This window comes from Vipera ursinii (assembly GCF_947247035.1).
Source record: "Vipera ursinii genome assembly, chromosome: 7".
In the NCBI taxonomy this organism is placed as follows: Eukaryota; Metazoa; Chordata; class Lepidosauria; order Squamata; family Viperidae; genus Vipera; species Vipera ursinii.
In genome coordinates, this window is record NC_139521.1 from 74598884 (window position 1) to 74624956 (window position 26073).

General features: G+C 48.2%; 1 protein-coding gene across 3 annotated transcripts; it reads right to left on the minus strand.

The window, feature by feature from the left end:
* Positions 1 to 335: 335 nt before the first annotated feature.
* On the minus strand, positions 336 to 25702 carry LZTS3 (leucine zipper tumor suppressor family member 3). Of its 3 annotated transcripts, none has more exons than XM_083367148.1 (4): positions 25558 to 25702; positions 11569 to 12010; positions 9937 to 10767; positions 336 to 4304 (listed from the first exon to the last, which is right to left on the minus strand). In XM_083367148.1, the coding sequence occupies exons 2-4, from the start codon at positions 12001 to 12003 to the stop codon at positions 3588 to 3590; spliced, it is 1983 nt and encodes a 660-aa protein (XP_083223274.1). In that variant the 5' UTR covers positions 12004 to 12010; positions 25558 to 25702; the 3' UTR covers positions 336 to 3587. The 3 variants fall into 3 exon arrangements, with proteins under 3 accessions (XP_083223274.1, XP_083223273.1, XP_083223272.1); XM_083367147.1 differs by having other exon boundaries at positions 336 to 4337; XM_083367146.1 differs by having other exon boundaries at positions 9889 to 10767.
* Between the last annotated feature and the right edge of the window lie 371 nt (positions 25703 to 26073).

A 26073-nucleotide genomic window follows, 5' to 3' on the forward strand; every position in this document is an offset into this window, starting at 1 on the left:
CAGGGGTAGGCAACCTTGGCTCTTTTATGACTGGTGGACTTCAACTCCCAGAATTCCTGAGCCAGCCTGGCTCAGCTTGGAAACCTCTCCCTTTCCCCTCAGCGTGGCTGGCTCAGGAATTCTGGGAGTTGAAGTCCACGAGTCATAAAGCGGCCTAGGCCTAGGCCAGGGGTAGGCAACCTTGGCTCTTTTAGGACTCGTGGACTTCAACTCCCAGAATTCCTGAGCCAGCCTGGCTCAGCTTGGAAACCTCTCCCTTTCCCCTCAGCGTGGCTGGCTCAGGAATTCTGGGAGTTGAAGTCCACGAGTCATAAAGCGGCCTAGGCCTTGGCCTAGGCCAGGGGTAGGCAACCTTGGCTCTTTTATGACTCGTGGACTTCAACTCCCAGAATTCCTGAGCCAGCACGGCTCAGCTTGGAAACCTCTCCCTTTACCCTCAGCGTAGCTGGCTCAGGAATTCTGGGAGTTGAAGTCCACGAGTCATAAAAGAGCCGAGGTTGCCTACCCCTGGCCTAGGCTAATGGTGAGGCAAATGTTTAGTAGTACGGCTATCTTGCCTTCTATGATCTAGCAAAATTACTTCAAAACTTCTCCTGCCGGCCCTTTTTCCTTCCTTCCTTCCCTTTTCCCTTCCTTCTTTCCCTTCCTTCCTTCGATCTTCCTTCCTTCCTAGTTTTCTTCTTTCCTTGCTCCCTTCTTCCTTCTTCCTTCTTTCCCTTCCTTCCTTCCTCTCTCCTTCCATCCTAAGATCTTCCCTCCTTCCTTCCTTTCCATCCATCCATCCATCCATCCGCACGATATTAACCTCAGTCACTTAGCTGAAGAGTTTGGGAGTACAGCTACTCCACAAACTTGCACAGTCCATTTAATGACTGTTCAAAGTTACAACGGCACTGGGAGAAAAAGCGACTTATGATCGTTTTTCACCCTTACATCCATTAGGGCATCCCCCAGGGTCAGGCGATCAAAATTCAGACACTCGTCAATTGATTCCCAATTTATGACGGTTAACGCGGTTAATGGGGAAGCCAGAGAGGTCACAAAATGGGGCAAAACTCACTTAACAATGGTCTCGCTTAGCCAGAGAAATTTTTGGCTCCATTGTGGTCGTAAAACGAGGACTACCTGTAACCTGCATTTCATCTATTGTGCTCCTGTAATAGAAAGGTCAAAGGTTGAAGCTTGTAGAGATACTGAGAAAATCCAGCTGACTTATTAACAAATGGATGGAGACTCGTCAAGGAGAGAAGCAACCTGGAACTAAGGAGAAAATTCCCTGACAGTGAGAACAATTAACCAGAGGAACCACCTGCCACTAGAAGTTGTGGATGCTCCAACACTGGACGTTTTTAAGAAGAGACTGGACAGCCATTGGTCTGAAATAGGCCAGGGTTTCCTGCCTGAGCAGAGGGTTGGACTAGATGCCCTCCAAGGTCCCTTCCAACTCTGGCATTCTGTTAAAAATAAAACCCCAGGATGAAGAACAGGAAATCTAGACCGGTGACAGCGTAAGCTGAAGACTACCTGCCACTCATCTGTTAAGAGAGACACGGAAAAAACAAATTCGGATCCACGCCCTTCACCTCCAATGAAGATCTTCCCATCCGCAAAGCAGGAACGTGAAGCGGGAGAGCTAACTGCACAACAGCTACAACCAGGTGGCTACTAAGATGCCCCCTGAACTCACCATCTTGAGTTTAGAGGACCCCAGTGTACCCCACAGTTATATGACAGTGCAAGGTTGAGCGGTCACCACTTTTTATTCATGGTTGGGTCAGGGTTGCTTCCAAACCTGCCTAAGATCACTCTAGAACAGGGGTCTTCAAAATTGGCCCTTTGATGACTTGTGGACTTTAATTCCCACAATTCCCACAATTCTGGGAGTTGAAGTCCACAAGTCATCAAAGGGCCAAGTTTGAATACCCCTGATATAGACTTTAAGAGGAGTGGACTTCAACTCCCAGAATTCCTCAGCCAGGCACGCTGGCTGAGGCGTTCTGGGAGTTGAAGTCCACAAGTCATAAAAGGGCCAAGTTTGAAGACCTGCTGCTCTAGAAGGATTTAAGTGCTGTTCCTTATTTTCCAGCAGGCTTTTTAAAAAATGCCTTTTGAGGTATCCTATAATTGAAGACCACTTTTAAACTGCTCCATAGGTTAGGGTTCCTCTCAATAAACCTTGGGAATTGTAGTTCTCTCAGGGAACCGTGGCATTTCTTTGCAAGAGACGTAAGTCTTCTCTCCCTGGAGTGACAGAAGTTAAGAGTTTCAGAGAGGGATAGGGAAGGGCAAAGGGGGAACTGGGTCAGAAAAATCCCACCAGCCATAACTGCAAAGGTTCAACTCTATTCCTATAGAAGAGAGTATTTGTAGCTCAGGGTTGAGCTGAGGGATCCTTGGTGCTCTCTGAGCTTATTTTCTTGCAGACGTTTCCTGACCCAACTAGGTAACATCATCAGTGCTAGAAAAGAGTGGGGTTTGCTCTCTCTTTATATGCAAGTCAGTGTTAATGGGTGTATTCCATTGGCCAGGCTGTTGTTTATTGTTAGCTTGTTTGTCTGAGTTGGTAGTCCCTCGATTGGGGCATATTGTTTGCTTCTGGATGGTTGGTCTAGTATTAACCTTGGTTTTAACCTCTGGGTGTCGACTGGTGCTGAAGAAGTGTTTGAGTCTTTTTGTTGGCTTTGGGGTGTTTTGTTTTTGATTGTCTCTTTTGAACGGTGTGTAAAAGTTGTTTATCTCTACGGGTCTGTTGATGGCCGATTTATCTGAGTACCAGGCTTCCAGGAATTCTCCAGCCCTTGGGGACTCCGCTTAGTCTAGGATGCTCACGCTTTCTCAGCTGAAACTATAGTTAGATCAGTCCACACAGAAGAGTTTTACATCAGGGGTGTCAAACTCGCAATGTCACCTGACGTGACGCATCGCGATTTTTTCCCCCTCCATTGCCGGCAATGGGGTGGGCGCGGTTTCGGCGTGATGCATCCGGCCCGCGGGCCGGCAGTTTGACACCCCCTGATTTACATCACGTCTTCTGACTGCTAGTTGGGATTCCTCCTGCCCTGTTTTACCCCTCGAAGCACTGAGGGTGCTACCTAGTTATTTTATTTATTTTTTATATTATATTGAATTTATCTACCGCCCTTTCCCGAAGGAAAGTTGGGTCAGGAAACGTCTGCAAGGACACAACCTGGCTCAGAGAGAGCATCAAGGACCCCAGAGAGCTAAACATGCCACATAAGGCATTTCAGAAGGGAGCCGAGATTGTAGTGCGTTGGCTAATGGAGTCGTAACAACAACAACAACAACAACAGCAACAAAAAGAAAGAAAAAAAAACCACATCACGCAAAAAGTACTCCTGGTGTCAAACCATCCCTGGAACACAAAAGTATACCTGTGGCTTCCCCCTGCTCCCCCCCCCAATAAAATTTGTAGAGCACCAAAGTTATGTCTGAGGGGCCAAGTGCAAAGATTTATGCTGCTGGTTACGTCACATGTTCTACTTGGGAAGATCTCCAGCTGAACGACAGGCACCGTAATTAGGAAAAAAAAAGAAAGAAAATGTACTCAAAATGCCTCGGTTCTTTCTTTAGATTTCTGTGGACTCTATTCTTTCCAGACGGGATGGAGTCCACGTTTTCTTTTCGTCGGCGTGGGCGAGGCTGGTGGCCTTGTTGGCCATCTCGTTCACCTTGTGCTCCAGAAGTTGGTTCTTCTGATACATCTCCACGTAGTTCAACTGCAGTTGCTTCTGGTACTTGATGACTTTCCCTTTCTCCTCTTGCCACGTGCAACGCTCCTCCTCAAAATCCAAAATTTGCTGCTCCCGCAACTGGCGCTCGGCTTTCAGCTCCCCCTGGAGCCTCTCCACCTCCCTTCTCAAGGCGTTGAGGTTCTCCTCGCTCTGTCGCTTCATCTTGGCCTCGTCGCTCTCGCAGGCCAAGGGGTCCCTGGCGAGCTTCTCGGGCAGCTCCGAAGGGACGTGGTTGGGGTGTCCTCCCAGCTGGGCCAGCGTCTGCTTCAAATTGGAGACTTCCAGCTCACACTGGCTGAGCTTCTCCCGCAACATCTGGACCTCGTCCATCTTCAGCTGCAGCTCGTTCTCGCAGAAGTCCAGGCTGACGCTTTTGGTGCTGTAGGAGTCCTTCAGCGTCAAGAACTGCTCATCTTTCTCTCTGAGGAAGCTCTGGCCTTCTTTGAGTTGGGTACGCAGCCCAACGATCTCGCTCAGCTTTTGGGAGACGTCAGCTTGAGAGTCCTTCAGCTGTTGCTTCAGCAGGGAAATCTCCCCGGCCTTTTGGCACACCTGGAAGAGAGAGAGATTCCCGTCAGGTGACATCTTAAAGCAGGGGGGGTCTTCAAAATTGGCCCTTTGATGACTCGTGGACTTCAAATCCTAGAATTCCTCAGCCAGCATGCCTGGCTGAGGAATTCTGGGAGTTGAAGTCCACGAGTCATCAAAGGGCCAATTTTGAAGACCCCTGATGTAGACTTTAAGAGGAGTGGACTTCAGCTCCCAGAATTCCTCAGCCAGCGTGCCTGGCTGAGGAATTCTGGGAGTTGAAGTCCACGAGTCATCAAAGGGCCAATTTTGAAGACCCCTGATATAGACTTTAAGAGGAATGGACTTCAGCTCCCAGAATTCCTCAGCCAGCATGCCTGGCTGAGGAATTCTGGGAGCTGAAGTCCACAAGTCATCAAAGGGCCCAGTTGGAAGACCCCTGATATAGACTTTAAGAGAAGGGGACTTCAGCTCCCAGAATTCCTCAGCCAGCATGCCTGGCTGAGGAATTCTGGGAGTTGAAGTCCATGAGTCATCAAAGGGCCAAGACCCCTGATATAGACTTTAAGAGGAGTGGACTTCAACTCCCAGAATTCCTCAGCCAGCGTGCCTGGCTGAGGAATTCTGGGAGTTGAAGTTCAGGAGTCATAAAAGGGCCAAGTCTGAAGACCCCTGTCTTAAACAAAGTCAGTTCCTGGGCATGACCAAATGTAGTTTCAGATCTGTACAGGAGACAAACAGAGCCCTTGTGAGGTCCTATAATCACCCGATGGTATCCCTGGGCTCCTTTCATCAGATTAGACCCTAGATCAGGGGTGGGGAACCATGGGTCCTTTGTGACTTGTGGACCTCAACTCCCAGAATTCCTGAGCCAGCATGGGGAATTATGGCCCCTTCATGACTTGTGGACTACAATTCCCAGAATTCCTGAGCCAGCATGGGGAACTGTGGCTCCTTCATGACTTGTGGAGTTCCTGAGCCAGCATGGGGAACCATAGCCCCAAGCTGTCTCAGGAATTCTGGGAGTTGAAGTCCACAAGTCATAAAAGGGCCAGAGTTACCCACCCCTGCCCTAGATGCATTAACAGAAGGATAAAATCAAGATCACATGAAGTGTTAGTACCACTTTATAATACCTTCGTAAGGCCACACTTGGAATACGGCATCCAGTTTTGGTTGCCACGATATTAAAAAGATGTTGAGATTCTAGAAAGAGTGCGGAGCAACAAAGATATTTAGAAGGCTGGAGGCTAAAACATACGAAGAACGGTTGCAAGGAATTCGGTATGTCTAGTTTAATGAAAACAAAGACTAGGGGGGACATGATAGCAGTGTTCCAATATCTCAGGGGCTGCCACAAAGAAGAGGGAGTCAAGCTGTTCTCCAAAGCACCTGAAGGCAGGACAAGAAGCAACGGATGGAAACTAACCAAGGAGAGAAGCAACCTAGGAAAAAGAAGAAATTTCCCGACACGAAAATAATTATTCAGTGGAACAGCTTCAGAAGTTGTGGGTGATCCAACATTGGAGGGTTTTAAGAAGAGACTGGACAGCCATTTGTCTGGAATGGTAAGAGGGTCTCCTGCCTGAGCAGGGGCGTTAGACTAGATGACCTCTAAGGTCCCTTCCAACTCTGATGATGTTCTGTTCTACAACCCCTGGTCTGTGGACCGGTAGCAGGGCCACGGCATGCCAGCAACCTGTCGACACAAACAAAACCCCATCCGTAGGATGCAGGCAGCACACAAAACCGCGCACTCTCCGGTCCATGGAAAATCCTTTCTCCACGGAACCGGTCCTTGGTGCCCCAAAGTTTGGGGACTTCTCTAAGCAACCATCTACAACCAGGGGTCCTCAACTTTGGCAACTTTAAGTCTTGTGGACTTCAATTCCCAGAATTCCTCAGCCAGCCCTCAACAATTCTGGGATTTGAAGTCCACAAGGCTTAAAGTTGCCAAGTTTGAAAACCTGGCTGAGGAATTCTGGGAGTTGAAGTCCACAAGGTTTAAAGTTGCCAAGTTTGAAAACCTGGCTGAGGAATTCTGGGAGTTGAAGTCCACAAGACTTAAACTTGCCAAGGTTGAAGTTCTGGCTGAGGAATTCTGGGAGTTGGAAGTCCACAAGGTTTAAAGTTGCCAAGTTTGAAAACCTGGCTGAGGAATTCTGGGAGTTGAAGTCCACAAGACTTAAACTTGCCAAGGTTGAAGACCTGGCTGAGGAATTCTGGGAGCTGAAGTCAAGGCTTAAAGTTGCCAAGGTTGAGGACCCCTGAACTACACCATTAGCGGATCAGCAGAATGACCAAATCCTGAATTGACAGAACTTTTCCTATCCCATACAGGAAGTCCTCAACTTATGACTACAATTGAGCCCAAGATTTATATTGCTAAATTTGTTAGGTGAGTTTTGCCCCATCTGACAACTTTTCTTGCCAGAGTTACTAAGGGAATCACTGCAATTGTTAAATTAGTCAGACGGTTGTTAAGTTAATCTGGCTTCCCCACACGGCTTTGCTTGTCAGGTCGCAAAAGGGGGAATCACCTGTCCCCGGGAACACTGAGACCGTCATAAATGTGAGTCAGCGGTGAAGCATCCGAATGTCAATCACGTGACCATGGAGAGCCTGCAACGGCCACAAGTGTGAAAAACGGTCACCAGTGACTTTTTCCAGTGCCGCTGTAACTTCGGTCACTGAGCGAACCGTGGTAAGTCAAGGACTGCCTGTAGTTTATCACGCCCAATATAAGTAGTCCTCGAGTGACGACCGTGATGGAACCGGTACATCATATTCATAAGTCGCTAGGGTTGCAAAGCGGGTCACCTACAGTAGTGGCCAAAATTGTGGACACCTTTTGGGGAAAGTGTATTTTTGAGGTTTGGTGGCTAATAACACCACTTATTATTTTTTTTTGGAGTAGTGCCATAAAATTATATATCAATGGAAAGATAATCGAGAACGTAATTCAACAACGTTTGTTCAACTATCTGTCCTGTATTCTATGAAAAATTACAGCCAAATCCCCGCAAAAACGGAGCACAACTTGCTTAGGTTGATCTCGGGTCGCTTTCCTTCATCTGATCGTAGCCAATGAGCACGAGCGTTTAGAGAGCCAATCGGGCGTCATCTTGTTTCGGCATTGAGCCAATCGGATCACAGTAGGATCCAGTGACTGACGCCGTGTATTGAAGCTGAGAGGAGGACATTTGTCAGTGTGTTACGTGATCGCTTATCAAGTCGGTTGGGGTTTTTTTTTTGTGTGTGTTCTTTCACTTAGTGAGCTTGTAAAACGAAATAAAATTAAAGCAACGGTGCAAATGCCCTGTAAACCGCCCTGAGTCCTTCGGGAAAGGGCGGTATATAAATCTAATAATAATAATAATAATAATAATAAAAGAATTGACTGGTCCCCCAGAAAATAATACTCTGATTAACTGAACAAGGCTACAGTGGTAAAGAAACGAGAAGAAAAACTGGTGGAAAATTAACCAAAGCTGGCGTTTCTACTGCACGCTTTGCCCAAATGGGTTTCCACAATTTTGGCCACTACGGTTATGTCTGGGGTCCCCCCCCCAACTCTCAGAAAACAGAAACCAAGCCACAGAAACGGGATGGAGGCAGCGTGCGAAACCACGGCCCCTCCAGTCCACGGAAACACCTTTCTCCATGGAACCGCTGCCTGGTGCCCAAAAGGTTGGGGGGGGGGTGTCCCTGGCCTACACGACTGTCTTGATTTTATGAGCTTTTTTTTTTTTACAGTGGCTATTAAAGGAATGCAATGCAATACATCCCATCACAGTACAAAGAAGAGCAACGAAGATAATTAAAGGCCTGGAGACGAAAAACATACGAAGAAGCGTTGCAGGACCCGAGTATGGCCAGTCTAGAGGAAAAAAAAAAGGACTAGGGGTAGGGGACATGACAGCAGTCTTCCAGTATTTGAGGAGCCCCCCAGAAAGAAGAGGGGGGGAGCTCAACTTATTTTCCAAAGCACCTGAAGGCAAGACAAGAAGCAACGGATGGAAACTCATCCAGGAGAGAAGCAACCTGGAATTAAGGAGAAACTTCCTGACAGTGAGAACAATTAACCAGTGGAACCACCTGCCTCCAGAAGCGGTGAATGCTCCAACACTGGAAGTTTTTAAGAAGAGACTGGACAGCCGTTGGTCTGAAATGGTCAAGGGTCTCCTGCGTGAGCAGGGGGCTGGACTAGAAGACCTCCAAGGTCCCTTCCGGCTCTATTCTGATTCTGATCTCTGTGAGGGGGGGGAGGGTTTGCTTCAAAGTTAAGTAGCCATTGCAGTTGTTCAGCAGTCGCGTGATCACAGCAAACGATTGTAAATGGGAGTCGGTCGCTATGGCTGTGTTCCTGCCGTACGGCCATGTTCCTGGGGGGAGCAGCCATCGGGACTTTGAAAACGGGTCATAAATAACCCCGAGAGATGAGGTCCCTTGTAATTTTGACCAGTCGTAAGTCGAAGAACACCTGCATGGGTTCCCTTATCTCCAAAGGGCTTGCCGTAGAGACACCGCATGCACAGCACTCTAACGTGACACAATAATAATAATAATAATAATAATAATAATAATAATAATAATAATAATAATAATAATAATAATAGTTGGAAGGGACCTTGGAGGTCATCTAGTCCAACCCCTTGTTCAGGCAGGAAACCCTATACCATTTCGGACAAATGGCTGTCCAGTCTCTTCTTAAAAACTTCCAGTGTTGGAGCATTCACCATTTCTGGAGGCAGGTGGTTCCACTGGTTAATTGTCCTCACTGTCAGGAAGTTTCTCCTTAGTTCCAGGTTGCTTCTCTCCTTGATGAGTTTCCATCCGTTGCTTCTTCTCCTGCCTTCAGGTGCTTTGGAGAATAGCTTGACTCCCTCTTCTTTGGGGCAGCCCCTGAGATACTGGAACGCTGCTATTATGTCCCCCCCTCGTCCTTCTCTTCATTAAACTGGACATACCCAATTCCAGCAACCGTTCCTTATATCTTTTAGCCTCCAGTCCCCTGATCATCTTTGTTGCTCTCTGCACTCTTTCCAGACTCTCAACATCTTTTTTACATCCTGGTGAATTATCTCCACCTGCAAGTGGTTCTCAAGTTACGACCATCGTTGAGCCTAGAATTATGGCCGTACGTCACTGTGCTCCCAAAGGTGCTTTTTTTCAGGAGTGCAACTGGATTTTCTCGATTTTCTTTGAAGACGTTTCGCTTCTCATCCCAGAAGCTTCTTCGGCTCCGACGGGATGGTGGGGAAGAAGTCGGAGCCGAAGAAGCTTCTGGGATGAGAAGGGAAACCTCTTTAAAGAAAAACGAGGAAGTCCGGTTACCTCCTCCCCAAAAACACCTTTGGGACAACCCTGACCTGGATGACGGAGAAGCTCAGCTGACTTTAACCATCGTTGTACTCATCACACCACCTGCGCAATCCTGGCTCCCCTTGTTGCCATTGAGCAGACGGTGCCTCAGGGGTGTGTAGGAGCCCCTGGGTGGCTGAATGAACGGTCGTAAGGTGAGGACTACCTGTAGTTGGAAGAGGAAGGAGAAGAAGAGGAACCCTTCTTCTCAAAACTACTACGGGCTGTCGAGGAGACCACTCACAATGTTGGTTGGATCCCTTGTTTGGTGTTGACCCTGGTTGAGGCTCACCTCCCATCGGGTCTCTTCAATCTTGGGAAGGAACTCGGCCTGCTCTTTCTTGAAGGCCACAAATTTCTTCTCCAGCTCTTCCCGCTGTTGAAGGAGTTGAGCCACGTCATCCTGGAGCTTCTTCTTCTCCTGCTGGAGCTTAAAGATCTGGAGCTGCAGCGCTTGTTGAGCCCTCTGGGCCTTCTTGGAGACTTGCTGAATCTTGTTGGCGTAGTTCTGCCTCAGCTCTTCCATCTCCCGCTCCCAAATCTTCTGCTTCTCCTCAAAGACCTGGTAGATGGCCGTCTCGCTCTTGTCGAGGTTCCTCCTCATCTGGAGGACCTCCTGCTCCTTCTCCCACAGCCGGTTCTCCAGGTCTTCGATGATGTCGTCCGTGGAAGGCGAGTGGAAAGGCAGCGTCTCGTTGAGGTGGTTGAGTCGGCTAAACGAAGACGTGCTTTTGGTGGAAGATCGGCCGCTGTCTGAGGTAGATATCCCGTATCCCACGGCGTTCTTCTCGCCGTAGGTGGTCCCGATGCGGTTGATGTGACTGGTGGAGGCGCTCATGGGACCCACGTGCTGGCTGTAGCCCGTGCCGTAGGTGGGCAAGCTGGTTAAAGAGTTACGGCCAGAATCAGAGAGACCACCTCCTGGGTTGCTAGTCCTGTTAAGGCTGGCCTTCTCCAAGCCGCTTTTAACCGGGGCGGGACTATTGCTGTGCGTGTGGTTTAAAGTCTTTCGGTTCTCGGTGGCCACGCCGTTGTTCTGCGGTGGGCACAGGTTTTGCATGGAATGGAAGTTTTTAGGAACCACTGGCTTAAAGGCTGAAGGTCTAAGTAAGGGCTCGGTATTCTGAAAGGGAGAAAAAAAAGAAGACAGCAAATAAAGCAGAATTTCCTTTCTCTATGGATTCATTAAATTTATGAAAGAGAATTTGCTTCTTCGTTTATTACATTTACAGGTAGTCATGGACTTAACAACCGTTCGTTTAGCGTGGGGGTCTTCAAACTCGGCCCTTTTATGATTCGTGGACTTCAACTCCCAGAATCCCTCAGCCAGCGTGCCTGGCTGACGAATTCTGGGAGTTGAAGTCCACGAGTCATAAAAGGGCCAAGTTTGAAGACCCCTGATATAAACTTCAAGAGGAGTGGACTTCAACTCCCCGAATCCCTCAGCCAGCTGCTTATAAAGCCGCTTGGAAACAAGATGGGCAGCAAATAAATTTAATAAATAAAAAAGCAACAACTTAGATCAGTGGCAGGGAACTGTGGCTCCTTTATGATTTCAACTCCCAGAATTCCTCAGCCAGCATGAGGGAACTGTGGCCCCTTTATGACTCGTGGACTTCAACTCCCAGAATTTCTCAGCCAGCATGGGGGAACTGTGGCCCCTTTATGACTCGTGGACCTCAACTCCCAGAATTCCTGAGCCAGCACGGGGGAACTGTGGCCCCTTTATGACTTGTGGACTTCAACTCCCAGAATTCCTCAGCCAGCATGGGAGTTGAAGTCCACAAGCCATAAAGGGGGCTATAGTCCCCCACCAGTTTTATGTGACTGGCAAAGAACCAACCATCATCATAGGGGTTGGACTAGAAGACCTCCAAGTTCCCTTCCAACTCTTTATTTGTCTTCTCTGAAGACGGACAGTCACCTGGTCCAGTTTGCCAGAGACTGGCAACATCTTTGGTGGTTTATTGGCTTCTCTGTACTGGGGCAGTGAGGGAGGCATGTTCTTCTCGTTGTTGGCCGCCACATTCCCACAAACGTCGGCCTTTCCCTTCTCGCTCTTGCGCGAGTCCCCATTGATGTAGATGGCAGTGGAGACCTTCTCCGCCTTGCCGGCCTTCTCCTCCCCAGCGTGACGCGTGGAGAGAGAGTAGCTACTCCGGCTCCCGTCCAGCTGCGGGTGGCTGTTCTGAGGCCTGCTGCCCAGGCTCTTCGTGGCAAAATCCTTTTCGTGAGGGACTCCGCTGCCCACGGTGCTCTGCAAGGTGGACTCGGAGCTCCTGGGGTGGAAGGCGTGAAAGGTCTCCTGGCTGTGGTAGCTGGCATCACTCAGGATGGAGAGGGTCTCTAGTTTGGCCATGGCGGTCCTGGAGGAAAGAGAGAGAGGGGGGGGGGGAAGCCAAAAAAAGAAAAAAAAAGAAGAGAGAGAAAGCACTGAGGAGGAGAAAAAATGCTATTTTTTTGCTACGCAAGAGTGAGCATTAAAGAAACATAAGAGCCGGAAAACAAGAGCTCCCAAAGCTAGATTGGGAGGATAAGGATTAATCTGCTTTTAGAAGAGAATATTTGTAGCTCAGGATTGAAAGGAGGGGTCGTGGGTGCTCTTGTCAGCTCGGTGGCTTTCTTGCGGACGTTTCATGACCCAACTAGGGAACGTCATCAGTGCTAGAAGGGAGGGGGGTTTGAGGAGAGGAGGAGGAGGAGGAGGAGGAGGAGGAGGAGGAGGAGGAGGAGGAGGAGGAGGAGGAGGAAGACTGTGGGGTCCTGGGTGCTCTCTCAGCTGGGTGGCTTTCTTGCGGACGTTTCATGACCCAACTAGGGAACGTCATCAGTGCTAGAAGGGAGAGGGATTGTGTGCGGGGAGAGGAGGAGGACTGTGGGGTCCTTGGTGCTCTCCAAGCTCGGTGGTTTGAAGATGATTCCTTACCCTCGCAGAGGACTAGCCTCTTGCTTGCCTTATTTTGCTGCCCCGTGTTAAATCTGAGATCTGACTTCCTCCTGGCCGCTCAAGCTGGCCAAGACGAAGGGCCGGATCGTTCTAGCAAAGCCATCCCGGAAGTCTAATTCTTCCTAATTCCAACACAATTAGCAAGAGAATCTTTCCCCCCTTTTTAAAATTACCGCTTTTATCCGGAATGCTTTTGTTTTCTTTGGCTGAACCTGGGCAGGATTTAACTCCACAAAACTCCACTAAATCAACCGTGGATATTTAACCGGCCCCTCCCCACTCTAGAGGCATCGGGTTTCCAAACACCCATTCAAAGAGATTTTTTTTTTAAAAAAAAAAAGGAGAAAAAGTGCTTTTCTTTTATTGACGCTAATCTCAGTGGCTCTTTTGGGGGGGTGAATTGAGAGTTATTTGCTTTCCTAATTCACCCCCCCCTTTCAAATGTTCAAGCGAAACTCAAAACTCCCTTTTTCTTTTGGCCAGGTAGCTAGTCCTCAACGGCCACAATTGAGCCTGTTGTTAAGTGAGACATTAGTTAAGGGTCCATTTTGGGCCCATTTTACAACCTTTCTTGCCACACCGAATCCCGGCAGGTGATCGGTGGGTAACCTGTCATTAAGTGAATCTCCCCCCCCCCATTGACTTTGCTTGTCAGAAGGTCGCAAAAGGGGATCAGGTGAGCCCAGGGACACGGCGACCGTCATAAGTATGAGTCAGTTGCCCGGCATCTGGATTACGATCACGTGACCCTGAGGAAGTTGAAATGGTCATGTGTGAAAACAGTCCCTTTTTTCACTGCCGTTGTAACTGTGAATGGTCACTGAATGAACCGTCCTAAGTCAAGGACTCCCAGTACAAATTTATTGATATTCCTCATGATCTTTCTTTACTCACAGGGGATTTTAAAAAAAGGGGGGGGGGCACAAAAGAATTTGTTCAATATATGAACTGTCCGGTGTGACTACAGCCTGTTCGATGTCCTTTGAGATAAGGCTGAAAACAAGAAATAAAGATTTGCCCCATGTTTGGGGCCTAGCAAGGTAATCTAAATAGTTAACATTTGACTCATATCTCCCCTTGCAGAAAGCTAACAGAGAGCGAGAGAAATCCTGTGGCTCAAGAGGTAAAAATACTGCCTAATATGCAATCAGCCCAGGTTCGAATCTCAGAAGGGTATGACTTACTGATGAAGACTAAAGAGTCAGAAATGCATCTTAGTCTCCCTTAATTCTTTGTTAGTAATTTACACAAGTATATATATGTATATATATATATATACATATACATACATACATACATATATATATATATAGATATATTCCACAACATTTTTGACAAGAAATTCTTTAGGATTTCAAAGGGGAAGAGGGATATTTTAGCCTGTATTCGCTTTCTTAATCAGAATAGAGCTGGAAGGGACCCTGGAGGTCTTCTAGACTAACCCCCTGCTCAAGCAGGAGACGCTGTACCATTTCAGACAAGTGGCTGTCTAGTCTCTTCTTAAAAACTTCCAGTGATGAAGCACCCACAACTTCTGGTGGCAAACAGTTCCACTGGTTGTTAATAATAATAATAATAATAATAATAATAATAATAATAATAATAATAATAATAATAATAATAATAAGAAGAAGAAGAAGAAGAAGAAGAAGAAGAAGAAGAAGAAGAAGAAGAAGAAGAAGAAGAAGAAGAAGAAGAAGAAGAAGAAGAAGTTGGAAGGGACCTTGGAGGTCATCTAGTCCAACCCCCTGCTCAGGCAGGAAACCTTATACCATTTCGGACAAATGGCTGTCCAGTCTCTTCTTAAAAACTTCCAGGGTTGGAGCATTCACCACCTCTGGAGGCAGGTGGTTCCACTGGTTAGTTGTTCTAACTGTCAGGAAATTTCTCCTTAGTTCCAGGTTGCTTCTCTCCTTGACTAGTTTCCATCTGTTGCTTCTTGTCCTGCTTTCAGGTGCTTTGGAGAATAGCTTGACTCCCTCTACTTTGGGGCAGCCCCTGAGATATTGGAAGACTGCTATCATGTCACCCCTCGCTCTTCTCTTTGTTAAACTACACATACCCAATTCCAATTTTCCTCACTGCTAGGAAGTTTCTCCTTAATTCCAGGTAGCTTCTCTCCTTGATTAGTTTCCATCTGTTGCTTCTTGTTCTGCCTTCAGGTGCTCTGGAAAATCAGGTTGACCCCCCTCCTCTTCTTTGTGGCACCCCCTCAAATACTAGAATTCTGCTATCGTGTGTCCCCCCCCCCGACTCCTTCTTTTCTCTAGATTAGTTGTACCCAATTCTTGCAAGCGTTCTTCGTTTCTTTTTATTTACTTATTTATTTTACCTGTATCTTATTTATTCACCCCACCCTGAGGCCAGATTTGAGTAACTCTGGAGGAATTAAAAGGAGTCCCCCTCCCCAAATTGCAAATGTATTATTATTATTATTATTATTATTATTATTATTATTATTATTATTATTATTATTATTATTATTATTATTATTTGTTGTTGTTGTTGTTGTTGTTGTTGTTGTTGTTAAATTCACCAGTGAGTTTGGGAGCTCCTTGAAAGCCTCCAATTTGTACGGAAAGAAAAGGGAGGAAATAAAACACAAGGGACTTGTTTGTGTCCCTTCTGCGCCAATAATGAGATAATTGTGGGTTTTCCTTGTCTGGAAAACAACATTGCGCTTCTGGCTTGCGTCGCCCATGGGTGGAAGCCATTTCAAGACAACAGACAATTAAGACTGACACTGATTGAAACCAACGACTCTATACAATAATAACAATGGCAATGAGAGAAAAAGCCAAAACGTTCTTCCTTGTCCTCACTTCCCCCTGTCCTTTACATCCAGGCTATATTTGACTATGTAGGTCCTGAGGGGAGGAAAAAAATAAAATCTTCGGAAATTGGATGATCTTATAAGAACAACTTTTTAATTTATTTTTCTTCTGCCTTTATTGTTTTGATAAATAACTTGAGGCAGCAAACAGAGCTTAATGCTGATTTCTCCCTTTATTTCCCCCACCACAACAATCTTGTGAGGTGGGATGGCCCTAGAGCAGGGGTAGGCAACCTTGGCTCTTTTATGATTCGTGGACTTCAACTCCCAGAATTCCTGAGTCAGCCACGCTGAGGGGAAAGGGAGAGGTTTCCAAGCTGAGCCATGTTGGCTGGCTCAGGAATTCTGGAAGTTGAAGTCCACGAGTCATAAAAGAGCCAAGGTTGCCTACCCCTGGCCTAGGCCTAGGCCCCTTCATGACTTGTGGACTTCAACTCCCAGAATTCCTGAGCCAGCCACGCTGAGGGGAAAGGGAGAGGTTTCAAAGCTGAGCCATGCTGGCTGAGGAATTCTGGGAGTTGCAGTCCACGAGTCATAAAAGAGCCAAGGTGGCCTACCCCTGGCCTAGGCCTAGGCCCCTTCATGACTTGTGGACTTCAACTCCCAGAATTCCTGAGCCAGCCACGCTGAGGGGAAAGGGAGAGGTTTCCAAGCTGAGCCATGTTGGCTGGCTCAGGAATTCTGGGAGTTGAAGTCCACCAGTCATAAAAGAGCCAAGGTTGCCTACCCCTGGCCTAGAGATTCACCCAGCTGGCTGGCTTTCATGCCTGGTGATTGGCCCAAAGTCAACCTTCCAGGTCTATTCTGATTGACTGATTGATTTTGGCATTTTTATCCGCCAACTGAGTCCTTCCCAGGGACCTGGGATAGGCAGATGTGGACGTTTGATGGTGTTAGAGCATAGGTCCCCGATCTTTTGGGCACCAGGAACCAGTTCCATGGAAAGAAGTTTTTCCACGGACCGGAGAGCGCGTGGTTTTGTGTGCTGCCTGCATCCCGCAGATGGGGCTTTGCTTGTTTGTGCGGACCGGTTGCTGGCAGGCCACAGCCCAGTACCGGTCCATGGACCGGGGATGGGGACCCCTGTGTTAGAAGTATCCATCGCAGGATATCAGCTGTTCCGAGTCAAGATGCCTTCTGCAATTGACCGATGGGAATTTTGTCAATGCCAGCGGTTATTATTATGGTTTGTTACACAGCCAGATGTTTAGACTGGATCTGGCATTTCCGTCCATCTCTCAAGCCCTTCCCAAGGACCTGGGATAGGCAGATGTGGATGTTTGATGGTTTTAGAGCATGGGTGTCAAACTCGCCATGTGTTGTGTAGCGACATATTGTGACTTTTTTTGCACTGCCGGAGCTGGGGTGGGTGCGGCCTCCGTATGACGCAACCAGCCTGTGGGCCGACAGTTTGACACCCCTGTGTTAGAGGTTATCGTCACAGGATGTAAGCTGTTCTGCGTAAAGCTGCCTTCTGCAATTGACTCATGGTGAATTTGTCAATGCCAGCGGTTATCATTCTGGTTTCTTACGTGGTCAGCCAGATGTTTAGACTGGATTTGGCATTTTTAACCCACCAAATGAGTCCTTTCCAAGGGCCTGGGATAGGCAGATGTGGATGTTTGATGGTGTTAAAGGTCTCATCACAGGAGATCAGCTGTTTCGAGTCAAGCAGCCTTCTGCAATTGACCGATGGGGATTGTGTCAATGCCGAGGGTGTTCAAGTGTCCCAATTGTTTTGGAGTTGCACCCAAGGCAGCTATGACAACAGATGGCCTCCACAAAAACTTTGGCTTCCATTGTGGTCAAGGACTGTTTTAAGGTGAGTTTTGCCCCATTTTTACGACCTTTCTCGCCACACTTCTTAAGTGAAGCACCGCGGCTGATAAATCAGTAACCTGGTTGTTAAATGAATCTAGCTTTCTCCCCCCCGCCCCCGCTCCCCTTGACTTTGCTTTTCAGAAGGACACAAAAGGGGACCATGTGACCTCGGGAGACTTGAACGGTCGTAAGTATGAATCAACTGCCGAGCGTCTGAATTTCAATCGCGTGATCGTGGGGAATGCTACAAAGGTCCGTAAGCCTGAGAAACGGTGCCGGGTGCTGTTGTAACTTTGGACGGTCACCAAAATGAACCGCTGTAAGTCGGGGACTGCCTGAGGGAGGCCCTTCCTCCTAGTTGCGTCTTCCTCCTATTTCGCCGCGTCCCTCGTCCCCTCGGCTTACCCTGAACCAGGAACAAAAGCCGAGCGTGGCCGAGCGCCAAAACACTAGAAGTATTTCAGCGTCAAAGCCGTCGTTCTTTGACCGGTTCCTGGTAGACAAGGCGGGCTCAGCTCCAGCCGGTTTTGCAAAGTTTAGCAGGTCACGTGAAGAGAAAGGGAGCATTGTACGTGTTTGATGTTGCCCCCCTCACCCCGTCCCAGAAACTAAGAACCTTAAAAATAAAACCCTAGCGAGGCCACCCCTGGAATACTGCAGCCAATTTTGATCACCGTATCACAAAAAAGATGTGGAGAGTTTGGAAAAAATTCACAGAAGAGCAACTAAGATGATCAAAAACCTGGAGACTAAACCATACGAAGAACGGATGTGGGACTTGGGTCTGGCTAGTCTGAAGAAAAGAAGAAATAGGGGAGACACGATAGCAGCGTTCCGGTATTTGGGGGGCTGCCACAAAGAAGAGGGGGGGGGTCACGTTATTCTCCAAAGCACCAGAGGGCAGGACAAGAAACAATGGTTGGAAGCTGATTAAAGAGAGAAGCAACCTGGAATTAAGGAGAAACTTCCTAACAGTGAGGACAATCAACCAGTGGAACAGCTCGCCACCAGAAATCGTGGGCGCTCCATCCCTGGAGATTTTTAGGAAGAGACTGGAGAGTCACTTGTCTGAGACGGTACAGGTTCTCCTGATTAAGCTGGGAGCTGGACTAGAATGAAATGGTATAGGATTTCCTGCCTGGGCAGGGGGTTGGACTAGATGACCTCCAAGTTCCCTTCTAACTTTATTATTATTATTATTATTATTATTATTATTATTATTATTATTATTATTATTATTATTATTATTATTATTATTATGAGCCTTGGTGGAGCAGTGGGCTAATGCCAACTTAAGTAACACCAGCTGCCTGCAATTAGTGCAGGTTCGAGTCCCACCAGGCTCAAGGTTGACTCAGCCTTCCATCCTTCCCAGGTAGGTAAAATGAGGACCCAGATTGTTGGGGGCAATTAAGCTGACTTTGTAATAATGCCGCTTGGGGTGTGTGTGAAAGCCCTAATAAGCAGGCATATACATAGAACGAAGGCTACTGCTAAGCTTGTAAGCCGCCCTGAGTCTTCGGAGAAGGGCGGGATATAAATGGAATTAAAATAAAAAAATAAAAATTATTATTATTATTATTACAGAAGACCTCCAAGGTCCCTTCCAACTCTATTCTATTCTAAAAAAATAAATAGGTTCACCTGCCTATAATTTTCTCCTGGAAAGGCCCCGTTTTAATTCAGGGAGTCCTCGAAGTACCACCGCAATGGAGGCCAAAATTTCTGTCCTTAAGCGAGGCATTTGTTAAGTCAGTTTGGCCCCATTTTACGACCTTCTTTGACACGGCTGTTAAGCGAATCACGGCGGTCGATGAGTTAGCAAGACGGAGGGGACGTGGATCTGGTTTCCCCCATGGATTTTGCTCGTCAGGACGGGGATCACGTGATCTTGGGAGAAAGCAAGCGTCGTAAGTACGAACCAGCGATTGAGTGAATTTTGCCCTGCTTTACGACCTTCCTCGCCACGGTCGTTAAGTGAATCTCTGCAGCGGTCCAATGAGTAACAAGGTGAGGAAGTGAGTCCAGCTTCCCCGCTGAGCTGGCTTGACCGAAGGTCGCAAAAAGAGGATCACGTGACACCCCCCCCCGGGGCATGGCATCCGTCGTAAGTATGAACCGGTGGCCGAGGCAATGAGTTCTAGTCCTGCCTTATGCACGAAAGCCGGTTGGATGACTCTGGGCCAATCACCAGGAGACGGTGAGCTCTTGTCCCGCCTAAGATGGAAAACAACTTTGGACTACTCCCTCTCTCTCTCTCAGCCCAACCCACCTCACAGGGTTGTTGTTGTTGTGTTGACAAGAGGACGAGGAAGTACGTTGGGCCTGTTCGCCGTCTTGATTTATTTATTTAAAAAATAAATAAACAAAGATAGTTCACAAATAACAAAACAACACAACAGGGCAACTGAGGCCAGCAAGCCAAAACGGCCGCATTTTCCCAAATCCCAAGCTCCTGAGAGAACAGGAAAAGACACACTGCATTGAACGTGCAAAGTTTGCACCCTCTTTAAGTAAAATTGCAAACATTCCCCCAGACGGCTTTAGCTCCCCCCCCCACCCCGTGCTGGGAACGCAAGGCCGGTTTCTCATTAACTAGGTTTACAGATTTTCAAGGGCAGCAATCCAGTTCTCACCCACACCCTCCTGGTCTGGCACCAGGAAAAACAAGCGGGGGGGGGGAAATTCTGCAATTTATCGGGGGTGGGACGCTGAGGGAGAGCCAGAAAGGAAGAAAACCTGCAATTAGAAACCGTATCCAGATAGTCCTCGGCTTACGACTGACCCCCCCCCAAAAAAAATTTCTGTTGCTAAGTGAGACATTTGTTCGGTGAGTTTTGCCCCGTTTTTACGACTTTACCGGCCACGATTGTGAAGTAAATCACTGAGGTTGCGAAGTTAGGAGCAGGCTTGTTGTTAAGTTGTCAGAAGGTCGCAAAAGGGGAATCACCTGACCCCAGTCAAGCTCTTCTCCAAAGCCCCAGAAGGCAGGACAAGAAGCGACGGATGGAAACTAACCAAGGAGAGAAGCAACCTGGAACTAAGGAGAAACTTCCTGACAGTGAGAACAATTAACCAGTGGAACCACCTGCCTCCAGAAGCGGTGAATGCTCCCAACACTGGAAGTTTTCAAGAAGAGACTGGACAGCCATTTGAAATGGTATAGGGTTTCCTGCCAGAGCAAGGGGTTGGACTAGATGACCTCCAAGGTCCCTTCCAACTTATTATTCTATGTTCTAAGTTTTCAGAATCCAACATCATGAGTCAAAGCCTTGTCACCATTAGCTGCTAAACTCTGCAATAACCAGATCTGAAGGCCTACTGGGGACACGGTAGCAGTCTTCCAATACTGGAGGGGCTCCCCCAAAGAAGATGGGGTCCACCTATTCTCCAAAGCCCCTGAAGGCAGGACAAGAAACGACGGATGGAAACTAATCAAGGAGAGAAGCAACCTGGAACTAAGGAGAAGCTCCCTAAGCGTGAGAACTATTAATCAGTGGAACAACTTGCCACCAGAGGTTGTAGGTACTCCATCACTGGAGGCTTTTAAGAAGAGGGTGGACAGCCATTTGTCTGGAATGGTATAGGTTAGGTCTGGGGTAGGCAACCTCGGCTCTTTTATGACTCGTGGACTTCAACTCCCAGAATTCCTGAGCCAGCATGGCTCAGCTTGGAAACCTCTCCCTTTCCCCTCAGCGTGGCTGGCTCAGGAATTCTGGGAGTTGAAGTCCACGAGTCATAAAAGAGCCAAGGTTGCCTAACCCTGGTATAGGGTTTCCTGCCTGAGCAGGGGGTTGGACTAGAAGACCTCCAAGGTCCCTTCCAACTCTGGTTATTCTGTTATCCTGAGATGTTACGAGACCCCACTCCTAAGGGGGGTCCATCTGGTGGACACAAAAAGGGCCTTCTCCGTGGTGGCTCCTTCCCTGTGGAACATCAACCGTGCGGAGGTCCCTGAAGACCTGGTTCTGCCACTCAGCCTGGGGACCCCAAAGAGCCCATCAAGTGATTGGCTTGATTGTTGTTGCCACAGGGGCGGCGGCGGGGGGGGGGCACTGTTACTGTCTTGCATTCGAATCTAGCCAAGCCCACAAAATGAGAGAATGGGTGCCATCTAACAGGGGATCCAGAGCGAAGAGAAAACCAATTTGGATTCTAGTGGTTGAAGGCATCGGGACGGAAAGCGGGGGACGGCGAGTTCAAATCCTGATATTGGGGATTTTGTTTTGTTTTTTGTTGTTGTTGTAAGCTGCACGGAGTCACCGTGAAAACGGGCAGCCGCAAAAAATTTATTCCTAATAAATAACACATCAACAACGCCCTTTTCCTTCCTCAAGTGGCTTTTCTCCTGTTTGGTACACTGCGGCTGATGCAATTGTTTATCGTCTTCTCTCAGCAATCCTTTGGGATCAAACTCTCTGGATCAAGTCAACAACTCCACCCTACAAACCCGAGGTCCCTAACCGGTGACTCCATTCCGCCGATCTGCTGCCAGATCGGTTGATCCTTTTGCAAGCCCAACCCTCAAGGAGCTGACTCAAATCGACTTCCAAGGCCTGCGATCCGTGAACCCCACAAACGTCAAATTTCTAAAGAAATGCCGGGGCGCCGAGGAGCACAGATCATACTCTAGAACTGTCTGGGTTCTAGATTCCGATCCCTTTCGAAGCAAGAATTCAACAGGGGATTGACAAGTTGATACACGTGGGGTCCCTTGGTGCTCTCTGAGCTGGGTGGCTTTCTTGTAGATGATGTTTCACGGCCCAACTAGGTAACATCATCGGTGCTGGAAGGGGGGGAGAGAAGAAAGGAGGAGGAGGAGGAGGAGGAGGAGGAGGAGGAGGAGGAGGAGGAGGACTGTGGTTGCTTTCTAAGTTTGGTCATTTTCTTGTAGATGTTTCATGACCCAACTAGGTAACATCATCAGTGCTGGAAGGGAGAAGGGTTTGCAGAGAAGAGGAGGAGGAGGAGGAGGAGGAGGAGGAGGAGGAGGAGGAGGAGGAGGAGGAGGAGGAGGAGGAGGAGAACTGTGGTTCCTTGGTGCTCTCTAAGCTTGGTCATTTTCTTGTAGATGTTTCATGACCCAACTAGGTAACATCATCAGTGCTGGAAGGGAGAAGGGTTTGCAGAGAAGAGGAGGAGGAGGAGGAGGAGGAGGAGGAGGAGGAGGAGGAGGAGGAGGAGGAGGAGAACTGTGGTTCCTTGGTGCTCTCTAAGCTTGGTCATTTTCTTGTAGATGTTTCATGACCCAACTAGGTAACGTCATCAGTGCTGGAAGGGCAGGAAGGAGGGAGAAGGAGGAGAACTGTGGTTCCTTCTTGCTTTCTGAGCTTGGATGTTTTCTTGCAGACGTTTCATGACCCAACTAGGTAACGTCATCAGTGCTAGAAGGGAATGGGGTTTGCCAGCAGGAGGAGGAGGAGGAGGAGGACAACTGTGGGGTCCTCGGTGCTCTCTGAGCTTGGATGTTTCCTTGCAGACGTTTCATGACCCAACTAGGGAACATCATCATTGCTGGGAGGGAGGGAGAAGGAGGAGAACTGTGGTTCCTTGGTGCTTTCTGAGTTTGGTTGTTTTCTTGTAGATGTTTCACGATTCTACTAGATAACTCATTCATCAATGCTGGGAGGGGAGGGAGGAGGAGGAAGAGGGCCACTCATGGGTCCTTGGTGCTAGCTGATGTGAACCTCTGAGCTTGGTGGTTTCCTTGCCGGAGTTTCATGACCCACCTAGGTAACATCATCAGTGCTATAGTAAGTAACAGGACCGTAATCAGTAACACCACTAGCAGTGATGACGTTGCTTAGGTGGGCCTTGAAACATCTGCAAGGAAACCACCACGCTCAGAGAGCACCAAGGACCCCAAAGTCCTCCTCCTCCTCTTCCTCCTTTTCCGCTCCCTTCTAGCACTGATGATATTACCTAGTTGGATCATGAAACATCTACAAGAAAACAACCAAGTTCAGAAAGCACCAAGGACCCCACAGTCCTCCTCCTCTTCCTCCTCCTCTTCCTCCTCCCAGCACTGATGGTGTTCCCTAGTTGGATCATGAAACATCTACAAGAAAACAACCAAGTTCAGAAAGCACCAAGGACCCCAAAGTCCTCCTCCTCCTCCTCCTCCTCCTCCCTCCTCCTCCTCTTCCTCCTCCCAGCACTGATGATGTTACCTAGTTGGATCATGAAACATCTACAAGAAAATAACCAAGTTCAGAAAGCACCAAGGACCCCACAGTCCTCCTCCTCCTCCTCCCTCCTCCTCCTCTTCCTCCTCCTTGCAGCACTGATGATGTTACCTAGTTGGGTCATGAAACGTCTGCAAGAAAACCACCCAGCTCAGAGAGCACCAAGGACCACCACCCCAGTTCAACCCTGAGCTACAAATAATTCTGTAGCTAATTTTATGCATTCATTCATTTGTTGGAGACATATGTCTCTTTTCCTCCGCTGCAAATACATCCTTCCTTTTCTTCCCTTATTTTGATCCACACCACCGCCTTCCGAGGGAGAGCAACTGCAAGATCACGGCTGGTCCAAAGCCAAACAGCGATCCCAACGACCAAGCCCGGACTTGAACTCGTAACAGAGAGGACATATACCACAGAAAACCCTATTAGGCTGGAGCCCTGGCGGGGCAGTGGTGAGAATGCAGTATTGCAGGCAAATTCTGCCAACTGTCAGCAGTTCGATCCTGACCGGGTCTGGTCCTTATTAAAAAAACAAAAACAAAAAACAGCTGAATTTCTTCTGCAGGTCAGAGCTCTTATTCGTAAAGAAGAGTTGCTCAAAGCATGTAAAAGGTAAAAAGGTAAAGGTTCCCCCACACACGCGTGCTAGTCGTTTCCGACTCTAGGGGCCGGTGCTCATCTCCGTTTCAAAGCCGAAGAGCCAGCGCTTGTCCAAGGATGTCTCCGTGGTCATGTGGCTGGCATGACTAGATGCCAAAGGCGCACGGAGCGCTGTTACCTTCCCACCGGAGTGGTCCCTATTTTCCTACTTGCGTTTTTTACGTACTTTCGAACTGCTAGGTTGGCAGAAGCTGGGACGAGTAACAGGCGCTCACTGTTATGCGGCACTCGGGATTCGACCCGCCAAACTGCCGACCTTCTGATCGACAAGCTCAGCGTCCTAACCCACTGAGCCAACGCGTCCCTTCAAAGCATGTACCGAGTGCAAACCGAGCATCCCAAAATGCATCCTGGAACTAAGGAGAAACTTCCTGACTGTTAGAACAACTAACCAGTGGAACAACCTGCCTCCAGAAGCGGTGAATGCTCCAACACGGGAAGTTTTTAAGAAGAGACTGGACAACCAGTTGTTGTCTGAAATGGTATAGGGTTTTCTGCCTGGACAGGGGGCTGGACTAGATGACCTCCAAGGTCCCTTCCTTCCAACTACTTCTTCTTCTTCTTCTTCTTCTTCTTCTTCTTCTTCTTCTTCTTCTTCTTCTTCTTCTTCTTCTTCTTATTATTATTATTATTATTATTATTATTATTATTATTATTATTATTATCTGACATAAACAGCCTGCCGGAGAGCCATTTTTAACAATGACCCACAGTTGCAAAGGGGGAAAAAAAGACTCCGTTCTCCTGGGCTACAAAAAAAAAAAAAAAACCAAAAAATAAATTTGTCCCTCCAGAGTTTTATTTCCTTCTGAAGGGAAAGTCGAGGCTGGCTTTCAGAACCCAAGTAAAGTTATTTTTAAGCCCCACTTGGCATGCCATTCTAAACTGGAACATTCAATCCTTGTTTATTTCGAGATAATTCGCCGGGGCTGCCTTTCGTAGTTGGCATTCCTGGCTTTTGAGTTCACCCAGTACCTTTGCCCAGACTTAAGTAAACATACACAACTCGATTCAATTAATCAGGATTTTTCTGCCGCGCACACACACACACCCTGAGACGGGTGCAGAAAGCCTCAACTAAGTTAAAACAAGGCGGGGGGGCTGTTGTGTGAACGCAACCCGAGCTTTGGACTCCCATATGGGGTTGCAATTTTAGGCAAGGCTCAACAACAATCTGAAGCTACGAGAAAAATTAGCCAGGGCGGGGAGTGGGGGACGGAGACAACAATCGCCCAAAATCAGAATTTTTCAAACCAGGAGGAGGGGGATGAAAGAGCCCCCTCCCCACTTTCTTTGCAAGCCCCCTGCTCTGCTAATCTTATTTAAAAAAGACTTGCCTGCTTGTAAAAAAAAAATAAAAGGCCAGTGGGGGGGGGAGAGTTGCATGTTCTCCCGTGCAACGAAGGCGAGAACAAGGGCGGGACGCTTTTGAGACGAAACTGAGGTTTTCCTCCGGACACTTACCTTGATGTTCCAGGAGTTTCTTCACATCGCTCCAGCAAAAAACCCGGGTTCTTAAGCGGCTCCCTCGCCTTGTGGGCGCTCTGGAGAAAGAGAAAAGGGAGAGCGGAGGGCTAAGACGCTGGCTGGCGGGAAGGAGACCCGTCCATCACCTGTTTGCTGAAGTGAAGTTGGATTCAGCCTTGGCTGGAGCCAACCAGGAAGTTCTCCAGCTTGCAAATGGCCAGGCTCATTAACTCTTCTCTGGCAAGTTGGCAACTTTTCAGAAACGGGAGACTTTTCCTCCAGAGAGTGCTTCTTTCAGCCCGCCATCCCGTCAGAGAGGAAGCTGTCTTTACTCAAACAACCAATGCAGCTGGAAGGGACCTTAGAGGTCTTCTATTCCAGTCCCCCCCCTGCCGGAGGCGGGAAAGCTGATCGTATGCCGGGCTGTCCGTTCTTGGCCAGGGGACGGGGCTAGGAGGAGACCCATAAACAAAGCCGCCAATTTGGTCGGTAGTGTCTTTCCTACTTGCCCCT